Here is a 25,547-nt window from a genome sequence, read left to right on the forward strand (position 1 = left end):
GAAATATTTTCCATGCAAAAAGCCATGGGAGTTGGGGACCATTGCCAATATATATAATCATGACTACCATGATTTTTGAACATGATCCCATTAATGGATCTTGGAGGAGATTTTAGTGTTATTATAATAATATTTATTTAAGTTACTCACTCTCTTTTTTTTCCCATTCTTGTGGGTACTTAGTTTGAGATGTGTACACTCACATGATTCAATAAAATTGGTGGCTTTATTCAATCATAAATCAAGTTCTTGGTACCATGCACATTTGCAAGTAGTGGCTCTAGTGTGCTAATAGAATTATTATTTATGCAAATAATTTGTGAAATTACTTAAAGTGGTGACCTAATTTATCAGATTATGCTATGATTGAGATCAAGATTAGCATACCCCATTTCTTAAACAATAAAAAAAAGGAGAATTTTAACTTGTGACTTTTGTCTTTTTTATTTTTTTATCATTATTATAATTAGACAAATTTAATATACACACGATCAAGTACATAAACCCTAATTAAATATTGGAGTCAACCCTCTTTTTAACACCTAAAGAAAAAGATGAAGATGCCTACAGTCTGCCGTATGAAGGAAAACCAAAATTGTTTTTTTTTATATGTAATTATATATGTCATCAAGATTTGAGTTGATCTAATAATAATATTAATAATAATAAGCTAACTAGGTTAGTAGCAAGCAATAATTATAAAGGCACGTGCAGAGTGGGTGGTGTTTGGGTTTTGGGGGCTTTTTCTGTAAAGGGCCTATTAATCTTAACTTTATTACAATGGTGGGCCTAAGGCTGTCGGCCCTCTTGGATATAATCTTCAAATATAAAGCCCAGATTGGCACGTGGGGGAATGAACAGCCTCTCCCTAAAAAAAAAAAAAAAAAAAAAAAAAAAAAAATCACCGCACGTGCCAGCCAGTTGGATTGTGTCCACTTTGTGCATGCAGTAGGCAATTCTTTCCTTCCTTCATTCATTCACGCTATCATGTAAATGTAAAATGACAAGAATGCCCTTCCCCCCTTTCCTGTTATCATAAGAATGAAACTAATTTTTATTGTTTCACTGGCAGCAGCAGAAATGGACAATTAAGAATTATTACAATCAATCAATAGCAAGTGTAGTAGTAGTAGTAGTAGTTAGTAATAGATAATGACATCCCTAAACCTCAATAATGGCCAAAACAGAGCACACACCAAACCCTCAATTCTCATTTTCTGTTCCTTTCTCTTTCTCACTCTCACTCTCACTCTCACTCTAATCCATTCACCATTTCATCTCATCGATATACATATAAATATATATATATCATAAAAATTAGAGAGAGTAACCTTAGGCCCTCCATAATCAAAACTTACTACTACATACATTCTTACATACACCGCCGGCAGGTAGGGTGGGGGGGGGGGGGGGGGGGGGAGGAGGATGCACAGGGGGGCTCCGACAAGGCAGCCTCTCACATAAAGTAGCTGAGAGACTTCTTTTTCCGGGAGCCGCCTTCGCCGTAGAGCTCGTTCCACTGAAGGAGCTCCGTCATGTTGATCGACTCCGACGAAACGCTCGCGCAGACCTGCGTAAGAACGAGGTTTGAGTTTCACGCGTCCTCGACTGAACTGAACAAACATTGCCGAGACAGAATCGGGATTTACACGACTCGACTTGACTCACCTGATCGTGTGCGAATTTGAAGTCCTCCATGTTTAGAGGACGGATATCGGCACTCCCGCTTAGCGGCGGTGCTGGTCTGCCCTCTGACATAGCAGCCTCCCGCTCCTGACATACACCCAACGGTCCCGTCAATATTAATTATTCATCGATCTAAATAATTGCCGGGTTATTAATAGTCATACCTTCTTCTCCTTCTCCAAGATTTCCCTGATCGGTCGATGGGCTGCCGTCACGCACAAATTCTGAAACGACGAAAGAATTACGAATATCATCAATCTCCCGAGTCAAAACATTATGTTCGCAAGCAATTTCAATATGACGAACCTTAAGATCGCTTCCCGAATAGCCATCGGTCATCCCGGCAATCGCATCCAAATCCATATTAGGAGACATGTCCTCCTTCGCCAATATCACCTTAAGAATTTTCGCCCTGTTCGGGGCATCCGGCAAGTTCACCATCAATCTGTGCAACAACCATGGATTAAAACAAATACAGATTTCATATTTCACAAAATTTTCCATTTCTCGTAGGTCTTACCTTCGGGGGAGCCTCCTGATCACAGCCTCGTCGAGGTCAAAGGGCCTGTTGGTGGCTGCAAGCACCAAAACCCGCTCGGTTTCCTTTGTGCGCAGCCCGTCCCAGTTCACCATGAACTCGTTCTTCATCTTGCGCATCGCCTCGTGCTCCCCCGGGTTCTCCCTTCGGCCGAGCATGCTATCGACCTTCGGAGAAAGAAAATTGCATGCATTTTAGATAACTAGTTCTGGATGTGAAAGATAGAAACAAAAGAGGTAATTTAGACGCGAAACGATTCGGCATACTTCATCGACGAATATGACACTGGGTGCAATTTTGCTAGCCAGCGAGAAAACAGCCTTCACGTACTTTTCACCCTCCCCAAACCACTGCAATTTCGGATAATATAGAAAATGGATTAGAAAAGGTAAGTGTTAGTCAAATTTTGTAACAATCGAACGAGTTTTTTTATTCAAAAAACCTTCGAAGTTATGCTGGACATGGAAATGTTGATGAAGTTGGCCCCTGCTTCGGTTGCTACGGCCTTGGCCAGCATGGTCTTCCCCGTCCCGGGAGGACCAAACAGCAATATGCCTTTGCAGGGCTGCAAGAGATCAGGTAAATTTGACATTATTATGATTCCATAAACAGGACACGGAAACTCAAATGAATCGATGAAAAGATCAATTTCTTGGAAACAAATATGTCTATATGTGATGGATGTTCGAAAATTTGCCTTATTTGTGCACCCGAAATCCTGTTCTGTACATACAACACAGAATAACAATACTGCCAAAAAAAACTTGCCGTCTTCAATTGACATGTGATTCAAAATACACGTCACGGAACATGACAAAAACTGTTAGAGCCACGAGGGGGGAGAGTGATTATCGTTTGCCAGAAGTAAATATGAACAACGGGGATTTTCAGTTGACACATGATTCAGAATACACGTCATGGAAAGGGACAAAAGCCGTTAGACTCACAAGCAGGGAAAGTGATTTTTACTTTTCGGATCCTATGAAACAGAAAAAACAAGATTGACCAAAAGTAATAATAAACAACAAAGCTGCAGGAGAAGACAATATGATCCACCTGAAAATTCAATTAAATGCTAACGCCGCCAATTGTCAAATCAAACACTTGGCACTAGGATCAAGATACCAACCTAATTAATGCATAAACTAAATTCCAAATTGAAAGAAATGTAACCTTCGTCAGCTGTCCCTTGCAGAAAAGTTCTGGCCGTTGTAAAGGAAGCATAACCAACTCCTTCAGTGTATCCTTAACATTTTCCAGCGCTCCAATATCATCAAATGTCACGCCAATATCATTTGGAGGGATGACATCAGCTAGAAGTCTCTTCTCAAACTCATTCTCCGTTACAACATCCTAGGAAAACCACAAAAAGACAATTTCCATAACCACTATAGTCAAATTTTACAAGCTAAACAGAACAGATTTCCCTAGGACTTGGTATTCAACAACAAACCTTTAAAGACTTCTTTGAAGCCTTGGAATCATTCTGGAGAGCATGTACAATTCCAATTCCGTACTGAATGCTGATACAAGGGTACGTCAGTATTTTAGTTGAAATGAGTACTGAATAATTTTTCACCCATCACTATCAAGTAGGAGCAGTGTTACCTCTCGATAGACAAAACAAGCCTGCCATCTGGTTCAGCGTCAGGATTCGTCATCAGATGATGGCTTAAAGCCCATCCCACCACCTTCTCAGCACCTTCAATGAACATATTAAAACATGTTCGTTTAACTTTTATCCACAAGTTTTGCACAGTTGATGATGAAACGATATATGAGAAAAAAAATATGCAAATCAGACGAAAGAGAAACAAAACATCAACTTACTCTCATTAGTCAGTGTTTGGTCTTTGAGGCTTAATGTTTCAAGTCCATCACATGCAAGCCCATTGCGATTGAGAACCTGCACATAAGAATGTAAGGAAAGCAACTATATGCGTCAATAAAGTTATCAACACCAAGTTTACATTTTGCAGATCATGTGGTGTCCAAATATGCAAGTATATCACATGAAAGATTATTAATATTTCTTGTTTATAATGGAAAGAACCCTCACAGTGCGGAGATTATTGAGATTCGATTTCAGTTTCAAGGTCTCCGCATCTCGCTCCAACTGTTCCTTCCAACTGACTAGGAGTGCCTCCTCCTGCAATATCCATCATTTCATGGTTAAAACATCACTAAGCAATGGGCAAATAAATGGAAAAATAATATTGAGAAGTTATTTATAAACCTGAGGCATGTGAATTGTCACTTTATTGGGGAAGAGTTTGGATAGGAGCTTGGTTGCCTTTGTAACATCCCTCGACCTATCGTGCAATCTTCCAAAACTATCCTGGGATTGTGAATACCATGATCATGTTAACCAATGGTAGGATACAAATTGAAGGTTCTGTGACATCATAAATTTTTCAAAATGAACATAGCCACATCAACACAAACAAGTTGACACATACAGAAAGGGGGGAGAAGTGTGTACTAGTAGTTCATCATTTTAAAAGGCATTTCAGCGACAAGAATGATGCCGAAGAATTATTGGCTAAAGGTACGTCTCGCTGACAAGTATACTTTCCTTAATTATTCAAGCTAATATAACATATATTTTCCCATTGCCAGAGGTTTGAATACAGTAGGTTTCAAGTTAAATTAGATATATTAAATACACTTTTAAATTGTTAAGCTCTTAAAGGAGGTTTTATTTCGATGTGGTCTTAAGACAGCAAAACAGAACATCATGGTTTTGAACCTTAATGAATTACGGTTATATGAGAGAGTTTTACAAGCTAGGCTTCAGAGAAAGAACATGACTGGCAGATTAGGTAGGGAGTTGAAAGCTATTAACTATTATGTTTAAATATGTTTTGGAAGTATTAGGGAGTTTTTGGAATAGTAAAAAAGTTATAAATATATATAGATATAGATATAGATATTTGATGTGATTCAAATAAGTATGTGATGTAATGTTTTATATAGCTACCAGATTTTTTATGTATTATTTTAAATAAAAAATTTGATATGAGCAGTTAAGACAAAAGGATCATCCATATAGTAATAGATAAGGCAACCAGAGACGAAACACTAAAATATCAGTGTAGGATTAGCAGAAACCGGCAATGCAGCAAATACATGTACATACCGGAAAAGCCAAGTCCAACAAAGCAGTCTGATTACTGCCAAATTTTGTGAAAAGCAAACCACCAGGATGAGACTGCATGGAAAAACAAAAATTTAACATAAACAAATCATTTGTGTAACTGACTAGCATTTATTCTAAAAGAAGGAAAACATAATTCTTCACACTAGCATCCAAGTAGATTTGACACAAGTATGAAGATGTTCTCCCAATGACAAATGCATGGCACTGGCAGACTACATCAATGACTCCTACCTTTTCTTTGCGGCTGTCATTCTGAGTGTGTGAGCCGATAACTACAACATTATCGGGAAGTTTATCCAGCTTGGATTTGAAAAAAGCATATGACTCTGAATTTCCAGCCATAGACTTCTCGGCATCTTTCATAAACAAAATGAAAGGGAACTCTCTGCTGACTTCAAATACAGTCTAATAGCAAATAGAGAAATTGAAATTAGAATCTGACTACAAACAGACACACAGAATAATACGTTAAATGAGTTCATTTTGGGTGTATAATCTGACCTCAAACATAGTGTTAATAAGCAACTTGTCCAAATCCTCCGCCCCTGAATTGTCTGGACGAAGTTCATCAGCTAGAGAAATAATAGAACACATCAGAGAGGACAGACATATAAGAAATCAGATAGAGCAAATAGCTATGTAAACTTAGAGTTAAGCAGATTACCATTGCAGAAGAAGCCATGACCATTATCACAAATACCTCCAAAATCAACCCCATCTTGCATCGGTTTGTCGAATCTTACACCAATTTTCGACACCGGATTATCTTCGAATGGAAGAAAAACCTTCCCCCGCATTCCAGGAGTAGGACCCCTACTGAACCAAGTAAAGGCATTAGCCCACAGCATTTATCAGCAAATGAAGTGTGATAAGAGATGGAGGTGTGTAAAGATTATGTAGAGCTCCAAAATCCAATCAAAATTAAGGGGACAAAAAGTGTCTCTCTGTGGTGCATGTACATCTGAGATCATCAATAGGGCTGCAAGATGAGGCTTACTTGAAAATTATTTTCCAAGAGTCCACCATAATCAAGAAGGTAGTACAATTGACTCAGCAACATAACAAATTACTTCAACTAAAAGATATTGTTTTCCCAATTAGTAGGATTGAATATCAGTAATTTAATAATCATATATTTGTGTATGCTCTTTTAGCAACTAACAATTCAATATATTAACCTCCACTCAAATGAATTATGTGGCGCTCAACCAACTTTGCAGGATTTCTTAATGAAGAAAAAGTAGATAAATAAATAAGCAGCAGCAGCAGCTTCCTTCAAGATAACAAGCAGCAAAAAAAGTTAACTACAGATAAATCATTTACAATGGCATGCAATCGCAAAATGCAAACAAAACGCAAAGGAGATGACTGGGTGGATCCACAGTTTTAAACTAACACAAGACTACGTTTAAAAAAACAAAGAAAAGGGAATCCAAGTTAGGTCATCATCACCATATCCTCAACCCCAAAAAACAAATCAGCACAGAAATACATATATGTATAACTTGTCTAACGATATAATTAATGCAGTTTTTTTGCAGTATCTGTTCACATAAAACGCATAAAGAGACACCACTCTATAGAAAAAGACATTTAACACAATCTCTTGATAAGTGCTAATCTCCATCACAAATAAAGCCTGTAAAGAGAGATAGAGAAGCGCAAACTACCTTCCAGAGCTAGCATACGAACCACCTGAAGCTGGGCCAACAAATTTAACTCTATCGCCTGCCATTTTCAGCAGTCAGACACATAAATAGAAAGAATTGCTCAATGCTACGATGGAAGATTAAATGCTTACATAATCCAAAAGATAGTAACACTTACCCATTTTGAATGACTGGTTCTTAGCTGCATTCACCGAGGAGGGTGCATCAGCTTCCGCTCTTGGCTGCGAGTTCAAGGCAGCGGTAGCATTCGGTGAATAAGCCTCAGCTTCACCTGAGGAAATCCCAACATCATCAGTGAATGCGGGGGACTTAGATGCTTGACTTTTGGAATTGGCCACTTTTTCTGCAGTGTTATCCTCTCTTGGAAGCTTTGTATCCTTGGAACCCTGGCATGTCCATAATCAATGAATTACAATCCAATTTATAGCAAAATATAGCTTAGTTCCATCTATTTCCCATGGCCCACCACAGTCCACATGTTCCCCAAAAACCAAAACAAAAACCACCCCCAATGAAAATAGAGTTTCTAGAGGTTAATACGCTTACGTCAGTCAGATGTTTCCCTCCGACATCCAAATACAGCCCCAAATAAATGTAATCAAAATGATTGGTCAGCGAAACATAGAAAGTGAGGTGTTAACAAGACAAGGTCATGAAAAAAATGTTTCTTGACTACATTCACATGAATGTGGATAATCATTAATTTGCCATCCATTGGCTAACAAATATACTTTAGTTCCTCTTTTTCGCACCACATGTTCCCCCAGAACCGAACCAAACCTAACCCCACCCCAAATAAAAATACCGTTTTTCGTGGTTAACATGCTTACGTTGGTCAGGTGTTTCTGTCCAACATGCAGATACATCCCAGATATTAAAATAAATGTATACTTAAAATGATTGGCCAACGAAAAATAGAAACTGAAGTGCTAACAAATCAACGTCAGGAAAATATGCTACATTTTTCAACAATATTCACACAATATGTAATAATAAAACAAAATCCAGGTGGCATCCTTTAAATCTATCTTACCCCCAAAAATGAATGGCTGTCAAATATAAGCAATTTGGCGCCAAAATAATGAGCAAGTGCCTTTGCCAACATCTCCTGATAAATCTCAGACCCTGAGAAACAAATATATATACACATTAAGAATTGTAAGGGCGACAAGGTCACAAGTCATGAGTGGAAAACAATAAGAAAAATTAGAAACATGCAGACACCTGCAGGGCCATAAAGCAGAATACGTGGATTTAGAGTAGGAAGCTCAAATGTAAAATTAGCTTGTTCCTTCAACTTTAGCTGTATATATGCCGCCGCAACCAGCACATTTTTTGTGCTCTCACTGTAAATCAAATACAAATAAAAGCGATGACAAACCCTCGACAAGGGGAAAGAAAAAAACAAGACATGTATGCATGCTCTTGACTAAGATGAAGGAACTTGTACAGTCACAATAATAGCTCTTTGAACGTGGACAGCGATGGACCTACCTCAAATAGTATGGGAAATTTTCAAATGAAACATCTACATCGTTCCCGTCAAGAATCGCTGCAAGTATCCCTTCTCTAAATGCTGAGGTTCGTGAACATAGCCCAGTTACAGGAGCTGGGAGTGGCTCTTTAATCCAATCTCTTTCCTCCTGTTTGCACAAAGATTTTTATACGATTAAGTTATGAGAGTGTTGAGGCATGAAAAGCCAAAGTTTTGAGGAATTAGTCCACCCGCAGTTTATATATATTCACCTGTGAGGCGACACAATCCATGTTTCCTTCAAGAGGGAGTGTCTTGTTGGACGCTCCAACATCGGTAGCAGTTTCACTTCCTAAATTGTTAGCTGAATTAACATCTTGACCATCAAGATCATCTTTAATAATAAAAGAAGAGGAAGGTAGATATCCCAGTAAGTTTTACCATTGTTCTGAGAAGTAGCCTTGCGAGATGGTAAATCTTGCCGCAGGTTTGAAAGTGATGCCAAAATTGAAGCACCAGCTACAGCTGATGCATCTCCTGCTCGTTTCTCTACATGAGTCAACTTTCCCATGTTAGTCTGAACATCTGATGAGGAGCTCTTGATTATCCTATCATAAGTTAGCTGCTGAAAAATCTGCAAGAAGCAATTAAGGATTGCTCCAGATGGGAAAAGTATACATGAAACAAACATGGAAATAATAGTACACAAAATAAAAGGATACATATGTGTGACTTCCAAGAATGCCAAAAACCACTTCATCCCCAGAATTCAGATCACAGCTAGTATCCTTCTTGATTGCTTTTCCATTCACTTGAACACATCCTTTGCTCCCACGACTTTCAAGGACCGCCACAGGCTTATTTTCCCGCTGATGTTTTTCATCAAAATGTAACATAAATGGATGGAATAAGATATATATATATATATATAAGGCAGCAGTAGTCATCAGAACAAGTAAAATAACTTTGTCTAGTTACAGTATATTAATCAGAAGGGTTAGTAAGGGGCCAGAATCAACATCGACACAGGAAAGAAACAAGGTTTACATATAGAAATTTCTATTATGGCTTCAAGTCTGGACAGCAACATTTTTTAGTTTTTATCAAACACGTGGCATGGATTAATGACTTATATGAGCAAATCTTTCTTTCATGTTGTACTATCTAGGGCACTTGAACTGTTCTGAGATATCAAGTTGGAATTTTTCAAGAAAGCAAGTGGTGAAACTGAAGTCCAAAATGAAAGGTAAGTTCAGGCACAAATAATACCTGAATAAGCCTTATCGAACACAAGATCGAGCTAACAGGCTGATCCCGGATCGGTAAATGAGATTGCTTGCTTGAACCCACCAAGAAAATAGTAGTGTAAACGGAAATAGTCGAGCACTGAAATCAAACAAATCGCATTATTTCAACAGCTCCATAATTGGAAACCACACAAATTAGAAGAACGCAAAACCATCACTAAATTGCAGAAAGGGGGAAAAATTCACCTTTGGGGATTCTGTAATCAGCCTACACCAAGCACAGTTCGTTTCAAAACCCAGGTACTGTTTCCATGGCGGAAGAGAACTACTCGGCTTGTCCGCCGCAGCTGCCACAGCAACTGAATTTTCAGCATTCTCGACACATGCACTTTAAAAGACGAGACGAGAGAGAGAGAGAGAGAGAAACCTTCTGCAACCACTGGCGTAGCAACAGACGCGGAGGCGGTGGCGGTGGCGGTGGCGGCAGGAGTATCGGCCGGAGCGGTGGGAGCGGCAGGCAACGCAGGCGGATCAGCTGAGTTTAAATCCTTGGGATTCTCCGCCGGCGAAGGCTCCGACGCCTTGGGATTACTGCTGCTACCACTGACATCACAACTCTCGCCCTACAAACCAAAAAAAAAAAACACAACCAAAATTAACCTAGAATCAATGAGTATTCCATAAACGAACAAAGCAAAAGCTCATTATCGGTGCGTGTTTGTGAGGAGAAAGTGAGAGTATGCCTTTTGCCGCTTGGGAGAAGGCGGTCCATTGTGATTGTCGTCAGACGGCGAAGATGATCTCTTGTTGTTGCTGGGCGGAAGGGATCCACTGCGCCTTGTCCACACCATTTTTGCTTCCTGCTACTCCTCCGGAATGAATGCTGTAACTTTCTGAAGAGAGGAGTGATGAATCTGTATTGTTTTCGTATGTATAGAGCGAGAAAGAGCAGAAACTAGAGAGAGCGATACGGAAATGAAAAGGCACTAGAGTGAGGAACAGAAGGAAAAAGTTGTGGGTTTAAATACGAATAGTGATGGTGTAGGGGCAGATTTGAGATTTTAACATTGTGTACGCACGGGAGCACTGCGGCCACCGTCTGAAAGTATCGGCGGGGATCGCTATTATAGCTAAATTATAATTCGACCCCAGTATTTTTTTGGAACGGTTTCGACTCAAAGCTGATAGCCTGATATTGATTTATACGACCGCAAAAATGATCGCTATTACTCCCTCGTTTTTGGAATTAGTTCCGTCTTTTTATTATTATTATTATTATTATTGTTCCATTAAATTAATCTTATTTTTTAAAATAATAATTAATTATTAATTATTTAAATTAAAAATATAAAAATATTTATTGATATAATATTTTAAATATTAAATTAAATTTTAATTTTAATATAAAAAATAAAAATAAGTAATTATTTTAATATTTCAGAAAAGACAATATTAGTGAATAATAAAAAAATTGATTTAAATTTTATCGTAAAATATAAAAAGATTATATCGATAATATAAAAATAATATTTTATATTTAATGTTTAATTATTTTATTTTTTTTTTTAGTAGCAAAAATAAAAATAAACTCAAATACTAATACATATAAAATATAATAAATCGGAATTAATTTTGATTTCTTCGTAGTCTACAAGGAATATGAATTTTAATCTCATTCCATGATTCTAATTCCATATATCCAATCGGATTAAAAGTCCAGATTTTCAGTGTGGTCTCATTTAATTTCATAATCTCCAACATGTTTATATATTTCATATGGTATGAAGATTGAAGTGTGCATTTTCACCGGATTGATGTAATTTTTCAATGAGATGCGATTTTTCACAAAATTGATGTAAATTTTTTTATAAAATTTTTCAAACAAATTGACAAAGTTCTTCAAAATTAACCAAATAATGCTCAGGAGGTGGATCTGACTATGAATTTGAATTTATGATCTCATAGTCACAAATTCACCCTCCGTACTATCGGCTCATCCCTTACGGAACTTATAAAATACTTCATTCAATCCTCAATAATTTATCTATTTTTTTCATTTTGGTTCGTTCTATAATAAAAATATTTATTTTATTTTTTAGTAACTCTAGTATATATCTAACATTACAAATATCTTTCAAATTTACAATATATTATACAAATATAAGTTACTTTTGTATCATACAGTACTAGTAAAGTTAGGTAGTCTTTTTATTGTATCTCAATATAATACTAATATTTTTAAAATTATGGAAAAAAAAACTGATAAATAGATATGAAATTGATAAAGTATTATGGAGCGTTGAAAATATTTATTTTCAATTGAAATATATAGGTAACTAAATTACTAAAAATAAATATATATGTCAGCTTTTAAACATATAAATATTTAAAATTATTAAATACTGTATAAATCATAAATAAGGTTAGGGTGTGTTTGTTGGGGATTGGAATTTAAATATACTATTCATTCTTCTTTTTTTTCGAAAAATATCAAATTAAACATTTATTTTTTATTTTTTATATTATACTAAAAATTAATTTTACATTTAAAATATCATATCAATATCTATTTATATCACATCATACAATTATTCAAATTCAAAATTTTTACTATTCAAATTTCTAACTCAAAATCTAAATTCCAGACAAACACACCCTTCAAAGAAATACAAATATAACCAAAGCTTGCATCACACACTACTATATTTCAGTCCAAGCGGTGCAATGGCCTCATTTTAAAACTGCTGACCTCATCTGGCCCACTTAGCTGCCGTCATATACAACACTGACACGTGCCGGTAAATCTTTAATCGGCACCGTCAAAATCCGGTGACGGTTAATTTTCCGATTTGATCGATAAATTTTGGTAAGAGTCGTCCACGTTGTTCGCCCAAATTCGACTGCGTTGTATTTCAGCATTTTACCAACACGAACTTCGTTAAGGTGTTTTTCGAGGTAAGTCGATTTGATCTTCAATTTCATTGTATGCTTGTAATTTCATCCATTTTTTATTTTTATTTTTGGTACCTGTGTTGCGATTTAGCATTAGCCTTGTTTAGGTAGTGATAATCTATTCAGGGTGCTACAATGATTGAAATCCATCAATAGCTAAAACCGTATGTGTTTCAATTTTGAGATAAGTAGATTTGATCTTCTTCAATTTCATTGCATGCTTGTAGTTTCATCTGTTTTTTGCTACCTGTGTTGCGATTCAGCATTAGCTTTATTTAGGTAGTAGTGATCTATTCACAGTGCTACGATAATTGAAATCCATCAATCTACTTCCAGCTAAAAACGTCTGTATTTCAATTTCAAGTTAAGTCGATTTGATCTTCTTCAATTTCATTGTATGCTTGTAATTTCATCTGTTTTAAAACTTCTACATGTGTTGCGGTTCAGCATTAGCTTTCGTTAGGCACTGATAATTTGTTAAGAGTGGTACAATAATTAAAATCCATCAATTCACTTCCAGCTTACCGTCTGTCCGTGTTTCATGGCGGAACTTTGACAGCACTTAGCAAAACAAGCTTGTTAAGGTACATTGATTATGTGTTATTTTTTTACAAAACAAAATTAAAATAATTCAATAAAAATAAATTAATATTTTTTATATTATCCATATATTTTTTCATACTTAGGATAAAAATAATTCAAACTAAAGCATTAAACAAACTCATCATGAATCCTGTTATCAATAATTACTATTAATTTTTAATTTTTTTTTTAAATTATAAAAGATTATGTAATCAACAAAATGTTTTTTTTTTAATAAAGAATTGTATCAAATTGAGTAGAAAATATAAATATAAATACGATTTAAGACTATTATTTTATAAATAAGTTAAAAATCAATTTTAAGTACAAAATTTATTTGTTTGGTTGTAATTTGAAATTTATTTAGATATATTTTGAAAGTGTTTTAAAATTTTATATTGATCTAAGAATAATAAAAAATATATCAAAACGAAATTTAAAATCTTGATATAATACTTTAAACAAAAATAAAATATTTAGGGTGTGTTTGTTTGGGAGTTTGAATTTTGAGTTGGAATTTGAATAATAAAAGTTTTTGAATTTGAATAGTTATATGATGTGATATAAATAGGTACTGATGGGATGCGTATGTTTTGAATGTAAAATTGATAATAGGTGTTTTGAATGTAAAATTTAATATGTTTGGAGAAAAAAAATTGGATGAAATTTAGAGACAAATCCCAAACAAATACACTATTAAAACAAAAAGTGTTAATGAATGAAAGAAGTGCTTTTGAAAATGGTTAAATAATGGGACAACAGATTGTAAAATGGGCCATGACCCACTTTCGACGGAAAATGGGCCTAGAGGCCCAATATTTAATTCTATATTTGCATGGGTCCCGCTTGGTCATTGGTACAAATTGCAAATACTAAAAACCCAAAACCCTAATTTTGGAGTAGGCAACGCGAAACCCTCCGCCACACCTACACGGAGGAAGCCGAGAAAACCAGAGGGTTACGCTAGACGGAGGTTTGGCAATGGCTCTGTACGTGCTGTACGAGTCGGCGAGTGGATACGGCTTGTTCTTGGCGGACGGGATAGATGAAATCGGCCAGAACACCGAGGCCGTTCGGAGTTCGGTTTCGGACTTGAACCGGTTCGGCAAGGTTGTGAAGCTTGCCGCTTTCACTCCATTTGAGTCTGCCTTGGATGCGCTAAACCAGTGCAATGCTGTCTCCGAAGGTAGATTGGAAAATTGACGAGATATAAACTGGAACATTTTTTGTTTTTTTCTTATTCTGTGCTTGCTTAACGTTGGAGACTTTTTAGTAAACTATTGAGTTTGTGAAGTTCATCTTATGTATATCATGTGTTTTTAAATGTTTAAGAGATGGATGCATGCTTCGGTTCTTGTTGATTTATTAGGCTGCAGTATTATTGTCGCTTGTTTTTTTTATTCGTTTGGTTTTCAACTTTAAATTAGTTTTTGGAAAACTTGGTCACGCTGTTTTGCCTGTGTTCTGTGGGATTAAGGTCAAATGACTGATGAGCTGAGGAACTTTTTGGAGCTTACTTTACCCAAGGTGAAAGAAGGTAAGAAGCCTAAGTTCAGTGTGGGTGTGGCTGAGCCAAAGCTTGGATCACATATTTATGAGGTAACCAAGATACCGTGTCAGAGCAATGAGTTTGTTCTGGAGCTTCTTCGAGGTATACGGCTCCATTTTGCACGGTTTATCGACAATCTAAAGGTTTGTGATTTTTCTCTGTAATGTTTTGCTTAATTGATTGTCAAGGAACTATTTCCTGTTTTGCAATGTTGTTTGTCTGTGGGTTTACTAATTCCTTCGAACTTGAACAGCCTGGTGATTTGGAGAAAGCACAACTTGGATTGGGTCACAGTTACAGCAGAGCGAAGGTGAAGTTTAATGTGAACCGTGTTGACAATATGGTTATTCAGGCTATCTTCACTCTTGATACACTCGACAAAGATATCAATTCTTTTGCCATGAGAGTGAGGTTAGCATGCTTGCAGGACATTGTCTTTGATAGTTGTGAAATACATTTTATGCCCTTTAGAATCAGGGTTACATTCATTCATGGTTAATAATATATATGTCATACTTCATACAGAGAATGGTACTCTTGGCATTTCCCTGAGTTGGTGAAAATTATCAATGATAACTACCTGTATGCTAAGATTGCAAAATATGTGGATGATAAATCTCAATTGTCTGAGGATCATCTAGCCGGGCTGACTGAAATAGTTGGAGATGAAGATAAAGCTAAGGAGATCATAGAAGCTGCTAAAGCATCCATGGGTACATCTTTTGTTTTTTTATTTTTTTTTCTTTATTTTTTCAATTGCATTCTTTATCTTGCATATAACATTAAACTCTGTGTCTTCAGGACAGGATTTGTCTGTAGTAGATTTGATTAATGTCAAGCAATTTGCACAAAGGGTGATGGATCTTGCCGAGTACAGGAAAAAGCTATATGATTATCTTGTCGTAAAAATGAGCGACATAGCACCTAATTTAGCTGCATTGATTGGTGAAGTTGTTGGTGCCCGTTTGATTTCTCATGCTGGTAGTCTCACAAACTTGGCGAAATGTCCCTCTTCAACTCTTCAAATTCTTGGAGCGGAAAAGGCTCTCTTTAGGTAGTGCCTATATTGATTTGTCTTTGTGCTTGTTTGATTGCTTTATTGTTCGCTTCCATTGGCCTTGGAATTCAGATTGTGTGAACTTTCTTGGTTATTCAATTTTGTCTTCAGGGCATTGAAAACCCGTGGGAACACTCCCAAGTATGGTCTTATATTCCACTCTTCTTTCATTGGCCGTGCGTCTGCTAAGAATAAAGGTCGGATGGCTCGTTATCTTGCAAACAAGTGCTCCATTGCATCTCGCCTTGATTGTTTCTTAGGTAAATTAATTGTTGCTTTGGGTGTTAGTTTCTCATCTCATGAATTTAATTTACTTGCGACTCATGACATCTTTTTTCGCTACAGAGAAAAGTACTACCGCCTTTGGAGAGAAGCTCCGTGAACAAGTTGAAGAGCGGCTAGATTTCTATGATAAAGGGGTTGCTCCCCGGAAAAACATTGATGTGATGAAATCTGCTCTCGATACAGCCGTCACCAAAGGTCAAATCACTTTCACATATTCAGATTACTGTTATCATTACATAATTTATCTATGATATGACATGTTTTTCCGCATTTTAGCTGCTGCCCATTTGCTCGTGTCATTTAGATAAACAATTATCATTACAATACTCTGAAAGTGTCTGTGTTCCATCTCAAACCTTTGGCAGAGAATGATCCAACTACTGCTGTGAATGGAGATGCTAATGGTGAGCCTAAAACTGAAAAGAAGAAGAAAAAGAAAGAGAAGCGGAAAGCAGAGGAGGAAGACGAACCAGAACCAGAGCAAGCGAAGGAAGATGCGGAAATGGCAGACGCCGAAGACGGGACTGCCAAGAAGAAGAAAAAGAAAAAGACTAAAGACGAGAACTCAGAAGCTCCTCCTCCACCTGCCAGTGAAGGGAAGAAGAAGAAGAAGAAATCGAAGAGCGAAAATGGTGAGTAAATATATAGATAGATTGCAAGATGGATCTATCAAATATTTTGGTCAGAGTAGCAATGGAGGCCTGCTGGATTTAGAGTTATGGTTTTGTGGCCCCCATTTTGATTACCTATTGTCGAAAACCTTTATATCTATTACCTTTCCAAATGTGCTTTTTCCCTATTATTATTGTTATTATTTCGTTCTACTCTCGGCACTGCATGAATTGCTTACGAACTCTTATTTTTTTTTCTCACAAAATATTCTATCAAACATTATTTTCATATCAAATTCAAATCAATTTCTTTTCAAACTAAACTAAAGAAACACACCCTTGATTCTATGTGTTCTTCTATTCTACTAGTTATAGGGCTCAGTAGCCTTGATGATGGACAGATAATACATGACTACGATTAATGCAGTGTCAACTTATGTGCCATAATTTTACATTTATATTTTATGTACTGAATTCTATATATAAATTATTTAGATATTAATATAAATATATAATGTGTAATTTAAAATGATGTTTAGCTTTGAATTATTATTATTTCTTTTTTGATTTTTTGTTTTATGTGTATACAATGTATGTAATTTTGGTGATATTACTATCAAAACAACGGAGCTATAAAAACTTCATGGTAAAGGACATTTTCGGGAAAATTTTTGATGTCCACGAAAACCCAAAAATAAGTAACAGGTAACAGTAGTAAACAGGCCTAAGATATGAGAAAACATAAGTACTTAAGAACTGAAAACGTGAAACGAGGCAAAAACACCATTATTAAACGACATCCTCCAAGCTCCCAGCCTAATTATTTGTGACCTAAAAGACCACTGAGAAAGTCGATATTGATCTGACTTAGTCCACAATTTTCATGGAGAAACTGTTATTGGAAGCAAATTAGCAACATCAAGAGTGTCCGACCGGAATTTGAAAATAGGGTACCTGCGATGGAAAGATTCCGGTGATCAGCCGTCAACCGTCAATTTCACTTCGAGATGAGCGAACTCTTCGAAGAAGGCCTTGAAGTGCTGGAAAGAGTAGTTCACATCATCCACTCCACACACTTCCCGAATGCTATGCATCGACAGCTGCGGGGCGCCAACATCGACCGTGCGGATGCCCACACCGCTCGCCAAGATAGGCCCGATGGTCGAGCCACATGACGAGTCGTTACGCACGACAAAATCCTGTATGTGTTCCGCCGATTTTATGAGTTTAGACAAGAATTTTTCATGAGGTTAGCCATTCAAAGCTTGTGGATTATATATATGATGCAGCAATCCGGACCTGCACAGGGAGTTTGTGCTTTGCTGCTATCTCAGAGAACAGGAATTGTGTCACGGCGTTCGTTGCGTATTTTTGGCCTGCGTTGTTTTTAACGACAAGACCACCGTGCAGCTTTGGACGATGATTATCTTCGTGTTTTTCCTAAAAATGGAGAACGTTAGTTAAGTGTAAACGTTCAACGACAAGAAGAGTGATGTATAAATATATAGTACCATATAGTTGGGGTGCAAAGCATGCGCCATGTCGGCTGATACTAGGAAGCTCTTCTGAATAGTTTTCGGCAGCACCTACAATCAGAACAATGAATTTATTTTGGGATAAATGTATGGCATTGCATCATAATTGAAAGCATTTTTCCGAGATATGGAATTTCTCACTACCTTGGGGTCGGAGGTGAAGGAACTAGTGATTCGGGACAATGCATCAAGCATAACAGGAGATCCTGCGCCTTGCGCTGAGGCAGATCCAACTTCTTCGTGATCAAACAGGGCGATCATTCTGATTCCTGTCTCTTCATGGAGACTGGTTTCAGAGGAAGTTGAATCTATCAGTGCCTGAAATTTACATGGGAAATGGATGTCGGAGTTTTCTTTAAGTTGATGCAAAAGATCGAGCAAACTACAAACCTTTAAAGAGCAGAATGTCATGCAAAGGTTGTCCAATCTTCCGGAGTAAATGAATTCGTTCAAGGCACCACCAATGACACTTTTTTGTGTATCGCATAGTTGCAATTCTAAGTCGGAAATTTCATCAGGTTCACACCCAATCTCATCAGCAAGAAGCTGAAATATATGTGAAAGAACAAAATACAAAAAACAAATTGATCGGAATCAGTCGGGAATTAAGCAAAAAAAGAAAGGGATGCTGGATAAAAGAAGAAAGACAATGAACTACACCTACCTGCAAAAGAATCGAATGGTGCTTTTGAGTAGTTTTCGTATCAAGCTTGCTACCAACACCCGGCCCGGTTTCAGCAAGTACATTCTCAACAGCTAGTTTATTCAGCTCAGCCTGCATCATGATACAAAATCTTCAGTCAATTCACTAACATTTTAGAGTGACTCTTAAAGTGGGCATATAGAACTACAAAAATGGCATTCAGCAAAATATGATTGTACAGCGGAGAAATATAGACTCATTTTCCTTCCTTTTCATAATCAAATCATTTCATATCAAGCACCAGTACATCTGAGTCTGTTTTCACAGTAAAGATTAAAGAATCTAATCCAGGCCACAATCGATTACCTTAATTGAAGTAGCTAAGACAGGCACAAATTGAGTTTCTTTGTTAAACTTAAAAGCAGTGTTCGCATCCCTGTCAAGAAAAGTAGCAACTTGATTAATTAATGTTAATAGCCACACAAACAGATAGATATTGACAATTGTAATATCCAAATAAGCACCTATCCAAGTGGATCGCCAGAGTTGGGATACGCAGGATGGGTTTCTCAATGTGGACAAGATGGTGTGAGTAAGATTCAGAGCCAATATGATTCTTCTTAACTATTACTCGTCCAGCAACAGTGAGGTCACGGTCGAACCAAGTGTACCACAAGCCACCTCCGTAAAGTTGTACACCAACTTCCAAGTATCCACCTTTCGATACCTGAGAGAAGCAAGACATGGTTGCTCAGCAAAACAAAACGTATCAAATGAAAATTGTGCTGTATGAGGACTCACCTTTGAGATGGGCTTTAATTTAAGGCTAGGACTGTCGGTATGAGCACCTACTATGTAAACTCCGTTTCCAGCAACATATCTATGAAATACATAACCAATCCAAAAAAAAAAAAACATGAAATCCAGATATAAAGGGTCTGTTTTCGTAGACATTTTTAAACTATTTGACACTATTCATCAACAATATATATATTTTTGAATATCCTCTAGCATACTTATTCCATCTCACAAAATCAAATCAAATACTAACTTCTTACTATTTACAATTTTTGTTATTTTCTTTTTCTTTTTTTCAAAATTACAGAACTTCAAAATCTCTATCTAAATCTAAAGGGACAATACTTAAACCCTAAACATATCTCACTCACTGAAGAGCAAAATGACTTAAAATATACTTTGTTGATAAATGATAAGCTTGAGTAAAAATGATTGCATACTTTTTACCAACAGCAAAAGCAACAATTGTAGAGTGATTCCTGGTGAAGAAATATTTCTTGCCAGGTTCTAATTTCCAGTCCTTCCTCTCCGATAATTGCTCAAATCCTGCACTGCTCAGGCGCTTCTTTGCTTCATCTAATTAAAAAATTCAATGCATAAATACCAAAAGTTTCAGCTCTTTTAACAATGCTTACCAAAAATTCAACAAACTAACTCTCACAAGAAAAAAATCACTAAAACAAATGTTTGATATACATTATTTCTATGTTTCGAAGCTTTTGGAAGCGACAACTGACTTAATCTTAAAATGAATACGCGTAAGTTTTCTAACACCTAGGAATGAGCACTTCCAGTGTGGAAACAACGCCAAAGCCGAATCAACAACGGTTCCAAATCCGAAGAATTGAAGATGTATTGTAGCGATTGAACATAGCTACCAGAAAACCAGAGATGGAAGGAATCATTACCGACAGCGTGGAAAGCAGTTGGAGACGCATTCAAGAACTCCACGAAATCGACGGCGGCCGTGTTTTCCATGTGCCTAAATCCAACTCTTCACAGAGTCCACTCAGACAAAATATCCCTTTTTGGCAGAACACTTCCGATATTTATACTGAAATTCGGAAGCGATGATGACCTCAATGTTACGCCAGACACGACATATTGCAACATCGACCCGACCCGACCCAACCCGAATCGATAAACTACATGGTACAGAGGCTCAGGTGGGCCTATTTGATTAATATTGGGCTTTACATTTTAGCCTAAGTGTCTCCCAAATTCTGCAATAAATTTAAACGGGCCTTATATCTTATACATTTTGGACCCATAAGCCCAATTAAATTTATGAATAAATTTAACAAACAAATAATAATAATAATAAGTATTGAGTATTGCTTTTAATAAGATGAGCTATATATATTTGAATTTTGATGGGTTTTGTTCTTTTAATTTATGGCTTCAATTAAATAATACTAGTATTTTCTCCATTCAAAATTAATCTTTTGTTATATATATATTTTTTCTTTTGTTCAAAATTAATCTATTTGTTTTAATCTCACACAAATAAAAAAATATCCTTAAATTTTAATTATTATTATAACAATTCCATCAATTTATTTTTATTAAACTATAAAACAAATACATCTTATTCAACATAGAATTATCTATCCATTCTTTTATTGTACTACCTATAACCTATACAAGTAAATATATACAAGCATATCAAATATGAAAATAAGAAAATATTAATTTCACATAATGATGCAATAAATTTGCTCAAATAATTCCATTTATTTGACGAGTTCATCCAATCTTATCTCATTTTTCTAGCCGTTCTTATCTTTAGTAATTCTAAGGTGTGTTGTTTTATTTTTTTGTTTGAAAGAATATTTTTTTTATATAAAATATAGAGAATTATAGAAGTAATATACAAATAACAAATAACAAATGTACGTAATATTTTAATTTTTTTTTGGTAAATTATATAACACCCTTCGTGTTTTAGTAAAAATGCACATACACCTCGTATTTTATTTAAACGTGAAACCCTTCGTGTTAATGTAAAATTTGTACGAATATTTTCATTATCCAAAAATAATATTTTGTCATAAATAAAGATTTAAATTAAGTTTTATATAAATAAAAAACGTAAAATATTTAAAATAATTTTTTAAATAAAATATCTAAATAAATAATTGATTGATTTTTTATTTTATAGATATTTAAATATAAATTGTTATATGAGTATTTATTTGTTTACGTTATTTAAAATATATATATTAATTAACACAATCAATAAAATGAAAAATATTTTGCATAATTTTTACTAAAAACACAAAAAGACGTATATAATTTACCATTTTTCTGAAAAACAAATGTAGAAATTTTGGATAAAAAAACAGTACTTACGAGAAAAAAATCACTACGATACTATCTCATAGAGGGAGGATCGACGATTATTTCATCATTCCCGGAGCAATGAAGTGCGTGCATTTAACCTTAAGCAAATTAATATATGAATTAATTAATATGTAGCAGAAAAGATGCTGAAATCCCGGAAAAGGAGACAACAATGAATGACGAAGCAGCCTTACCTAAAAACATCCCGTGATTCAATTCCCACACGCCTTTAATAAGATCCGATCCGATCCTACCAATTCCCAAATCAGTCACTTCCAAACCCTAATCGATCCTCAATCCGTACCTCTTATTGCTTGCTGGTCCGAACAACAACATGACGTCGGAGTATGACTCGCCGGCGGGGGTTGTAATAAGGGGAAGGTACGACCAAGACTTCGCCGGGATTTTGACCAGAGACGCTCTCCAATTCGTCGCCGATCTGCACAGAGAATTCCGAGCCGACGTCCGCCGCGCCATGGACTGCCGGAAGGCTGCTCAGGCGAGGTACAACGCCGGCGACCTGCCGGGGTTCGACCCAGCGACGGCGGAAGTCCGCCGCGGCGATTGGGTCTGCGCGCCGCCGCCGCCCGCCGTCGTCGATCGGAGGGTGGAGATCACCGGACCGGCGGACAGAAAAATGGTCATTAACGCACTTAACTCCGGAGCCAAAGTATTCATGGTAACTACCTAATTAATTTGCAATCAATTAAATTTAAATACTTTCTTTTTCTTTTTTGTAGATTTTTATGAAAATTAATTATTGAAATATTTGTAACTGTTAAGGCTGATTTAGAAGACGCATTGTCGCCAAGTTGGGACAATGTAATGAGGGGACAAGTGAACTTAAAAGATGCTGTGGATGGGACCATAAGTTTCCATGACACGGCCCGAAACAGGGCTTACAAGCTGAACCAAATCACTGCCAAGCTCTTTGTCCGCCCGCGTGGCTGGCACATGCCCGAGGCCCATATCTTGATCGACGGCGAGCCCGCAATCGCCTGCCTAGTTGATTTCGGGCTCTACTATTTCCATAACTGGTTTACTTTTCGACGGGCTCAGGGCGAGGGGTTCGGGCCCTTCTTCTATCTCCCCAAAATGGAACATTCCAGGTCATTTTAGACTTTTTCCTTAAATTTAACTTTTAGGTGAAAATGATCATTTAAGTGTTATAGTGTAAATTTTGGATTCTTGACATGTGATTGATATTTGGACAGGGAGGCTAGGATATGGAACGGTGTGTTCGAACGTGCCGAGGCGAGCGTTGGGGTCGAGAAAGGGAGCATTAGGGCAACGGTGCTGATCGAAACGCTCCCGGCCGTGTTTCAAATGGACGAGATTCTTTACGAGCTGAGGGATCATTCGGTCGGGCTGAATTGCGGCCGTTGGGATTACATTTTCAGCTACATCAAGACATTCCAGGCTCACCCCGACCGGCTCCTCCCCGACAGGGTTCGAGTCGGGATGACTCAGCATTTTATGAAAAGTTACTCCGATTTGCTCATCTTTACGTGCCATAGGCGCGGCGTGCACGCCATGGGAGGAATGGTAATCGCAAACCAGCAATATTTATTTCTACCGTAATCACGTACATTGTACGCGTATTCCTTTATGTGATTTTTTAGGTGGAATATGTTAAAACTTATTACGAATTAAACACTAAATGTTCAAATAATTGAGATAAAAAAATAAAACTCATAAATCTAACTCGATTCAATTAGTGCTGTCGATTCAAATCTATAAATTAATTGAGGGTTTTGTGTTTTTCAAGTTGACGACGTTACCCTTTTTGAAAAAATTGTTAGGGTTTCCTCTAAATAATGAGATATAAAAAATAATGGTTGTTGCGCCTAAATTTGGAATCACAACTCTAAATTAAATTTAATTTTTTAGGTGAGATGATAGTATATGTATTCTTAAAAAAACTACTGTGGATCGTAAACAGGCGGCGCAAATCCCAATCCGGGACGATCCTGAGGCGAACCAGGCGGCCCTAGAAATGGTAAAGAAGGACAAACAGAGGGAAGTCGAGGCAGGGCACGACGGGACATGGGCAGCGCACCCGGGACTAATCCAGCCGATCACGGATGTCTTCGACGGCAAAATGGGCAAAAAAGCAAACCAAATCCAATCCATTAAGCGAGAGGACGCTGCCGGATTAACCGAGCACGACCTCCTGAAGCTTCCTGAAGGCACGCGCACCGTCGAAGGCTTTCGCCTCAACATCAGGGTCGGGATTCAGTATCTGGCGGCCTGGCTGAACGGGACGGGAGCCGTCCCGCTCTACAACCTGATGGAGGACGCGGCAACAGCGGAGATCAGCCGGGCGCAGAACTGGCAGTGGATCAAATACAGCGCCGAGTTCGACGGCGGCGGTGCGGTGGCAAATGGGGGGCTGTTTGGGGGGCTGGTGGAGGAGGAAATGGAGAAGATTGAGAAGGAAGTAGGGAAGGAGAGATTTGAGAAGGGGAAGTATGGATTGGCTTGTGAAATATTCAGGAGGCAGTGTACGGCTCCGGTGTTGGATGATTTTCTAACACTTGAGGCTTATGCTCACATTGTTAATGTTGTTGATCACTGACTTGTGGAACTGTTGTAGTACTGAAAGCGTTATTCGTGTAATAAACGGCACGGTGTCTACTGCTGAGCCGCATTTTGGTCTCGCACTTTTTTTACTTCTTGGACTGTGGTTTTGCATTGACTAATCACTATTATGTGAAAATTGACATACTGAAATTAAAAAGCATTATATTGCGCGTTTTTTTTAAGGATTTTGACAAATTTATATTACTTATATAAAGTTTTTCTTTAAAAAATATCAAATTAATTAAATAATTATTTTTTTATATTATATTAAAAATTAATTTTATATTTAAAATATTCCATTGATAAATATTTAAATCAAATTATACAACTATTCAACTTCAAATACTTTATTATTAAAATATCAGCCTAAAATAAACATATCCTACATGAATTTTTTCTTGCAAAAATATTAAATCATACGTTCATTTAATATTTTTTATTACATTAAAAATAGTTTTGCTTTAAAAAATGTTTTATATCTATTTATATTAAATTAAATAATTGTCTTAATTAACAAATTATTATTTAAAATCCATAATTACAATTTTAAAATCCACAAACAAACACACTTTTGACACACTATAGGGCTGAGTATATTATGTGGGATACTTTTAATTAAAATAGAGAACTTAAATAGGAAAAAAAAAGATTGAAAAAAACAATACAAGTAAATGAACTTTTGTTTTGGATTTGTGGTGATTTGAATATAATTTTCACTTTAGTTGTTTTTATTTTTTTGTTTTTAATTAATAATTATATTAAATACTTACTTTACTCATGTTGTGATATAGTCAACATGTTTGGAGAAGGATTATTTCTATTTACAAAAATTTT

At 36.5% G+C, this 25,547-nt stretch overlaps 4 protein-coding genes and 1 long non-coding RNA gene across 8 annotated transcripts; 2 read left to right on the forward strand and 3 right to left on the reverse strand.

The window, feature by feature from the left end:
- Positions 1–1,022: 1,022 nt before the first annotated feature.
- Positions 1,023–10,852, reverse strand: LOC127243454 (uncharacterized). 3 transcript variants are annotated; one of them, XM_051263476.1, is made up of 29 exons: positions 10,519–10,852; positions 10,203–10,398; positions 10,022–10,122; positions 9,798–9,914; positions 9,251–9,397; positions 8,970–9,162; positions 8,801–8,892; positions 8,549–8,697; positions 8,279–8,400; positions 8,088–8,179; positions 7,212–7,440; positions 7,055–7,112; positions 6,049–6,197; positions 5,886–5,956; positions 5,616–5,789; positions 5,364–5,435; positions 4,461–4,562; positions 4,284–4,373; positions 4,055–4,130; positions 3,833–3,926; positions 3,678–3,747; positions 3,398–3,577; positions 2,667–2,789; positions 2,491–2,574; positions 2,207–2,391; positions 1,993–2,131; positions 1,851–1,910; positions 1,669–1,773; positions 1,023–1,570 (listed from the first exon to the last, which is right to left on the reverse strand). In XM_051263476.1, the coding sequence occupies exons 1-29, from the start codon at positions 10,624–10,626 to the stop codon at positions 1,457–1,459; spliced, it is 3,492 nt and encodes a 1,163-aa protein (XP_051119433.1). In that variant the 5' UTR covers positions 10,627–10,852; the 3' UTR covers positions 1,023–1,456. The 3 variants fall into 3 exon arrangements, with proteins under 3 accessions (XP_051119433.1, XP_051119432.1, XP_051119434.1); XM_051263475.1 differs by having other exon boundaries at positions 6,049–6,200; positions 10,519–10,851; XM_051263477.1 differs by having other exon boundaries at positions 1,024–1,570; positions 6,049–6,200; positions 8,801–8,880; positions 10,519–10,850.
- Positions 10,853–14,212: 3,360 nt separating this feature from the next.
- On the forward strand, positions 14,213–17,024 carry LOC127243183 (nucleolar protein 56-like). The gene is made up of 8 exons (XM_051263072.1): positions 14,213–14,495; positions 14,787–15,001; positions 15,112–15,269; positions 15,384–15,571; positions 15,660–15,912; positions 16,027–16,175; positions 16,261–16,395; positions 16,566–17,024. The coding sequence occupies exons 1-8, from the start codon at positions 14,291–14,293 to the stop codon at positions 16,838–16,840; spliced, it is 1,578 nt and encodes a 525-aa protein (XP_051119029.1). The 5' UTR covers positions 14,213–14,290; the 3' UTR covers positions 16,841–17,024.
- Positions 16,259–20,841, reverse strand: LOC127243184 (probable aspartyl aminopeptidase). 2 transcript variants are annotated; one of them, XM_051263074.1, is made up of 12 exons: positions 20,696–20,841; positions 20,228–20,363; positions 19,791–19,869; positions 19,514–19,716; positions 19,356–19,425; positions 19,011–19,121; positions 18,737–18,892; positions 18,491–18,664; positions 18,323–18,397; positions 18,111–18,251; positions 17,766–18,010; positions 16,259–17,653 (listed from the first exon to the last, which is right to left on the reverse strand). In XM_051263074.1, exons 1-11 carry the CDS (start codon positions 20,763–20,765, stop codon positions 17,789–17,791), a joined length of 1,437 nt encoding a protein of 478 aa, XP_051119031.1. In that variant the 5' UTR covers positions 20,766–20,841; the 3' UTR covers positions 16,259–17,653; positions 17,766–17,788. The 2 variants fall into 2 exon arrangements, with proteins under 2 accessions (XP_051119031.1, XP_051119030.1); XM_051263073.1 differs by having other exon boundaries at positions 16,259–18,010.
- Positions 20,842–20,935: 94 nt separating this feature from the next.
- LOC127243185 (uncharacterized) lies at positions 20,936–22,446 on the reverse strand. The gene is made up of 3 exons (XR_007836952.1): positions 22,325–22,446; positions 22,140–22,228; positions 20,936–21,010 (listed from the first exon to the last, which is right to left on the reverse strand). It is a non-coding gene; the product is annotated as an uncharacterized LOC127243185 (long non-coding RNA).
- On the forward strand, positions 22,290–24,793 carry LOC127243181 (malate synthase-like). The gene is made up of 4 exons (XM_051263071.1): positions 22,290–22,809; positions 22,914–23,239; positions 23,345–23,675; positions 24,073–24,793. The coding sequence occupies exons 1-4, from the start codon at positions 22,465–22,467 to the stop codon at positions 24,706–24,708; spliced, it is 1,638 nt and encodes a 545-aa protein (XP_051119028.1). The 5' UTR covers positions 22,290–22,464; the 3' UTR covers positions 24,709–24,793.
- Positions 24,794–25,547: the final 754 nt, after the last annotated feature.

Source organism: Andrographis paniculata, unplaced genomic scaffold, assembly GCF_009805555.1.
Source record: "Andrographis paniculata isolate CXL003 unplaced genomic scaffold, ASM980555v1 Contig95END, whole genome shotgun sequence".
In the NCBI taxonomy this organism is placed as follows: Eukaryota; Viridiplantae; Streptophyta; class Magnoliopsida; order Lamiales; family Acanthaceae; genus Andrographis; species Andrographis paniculata.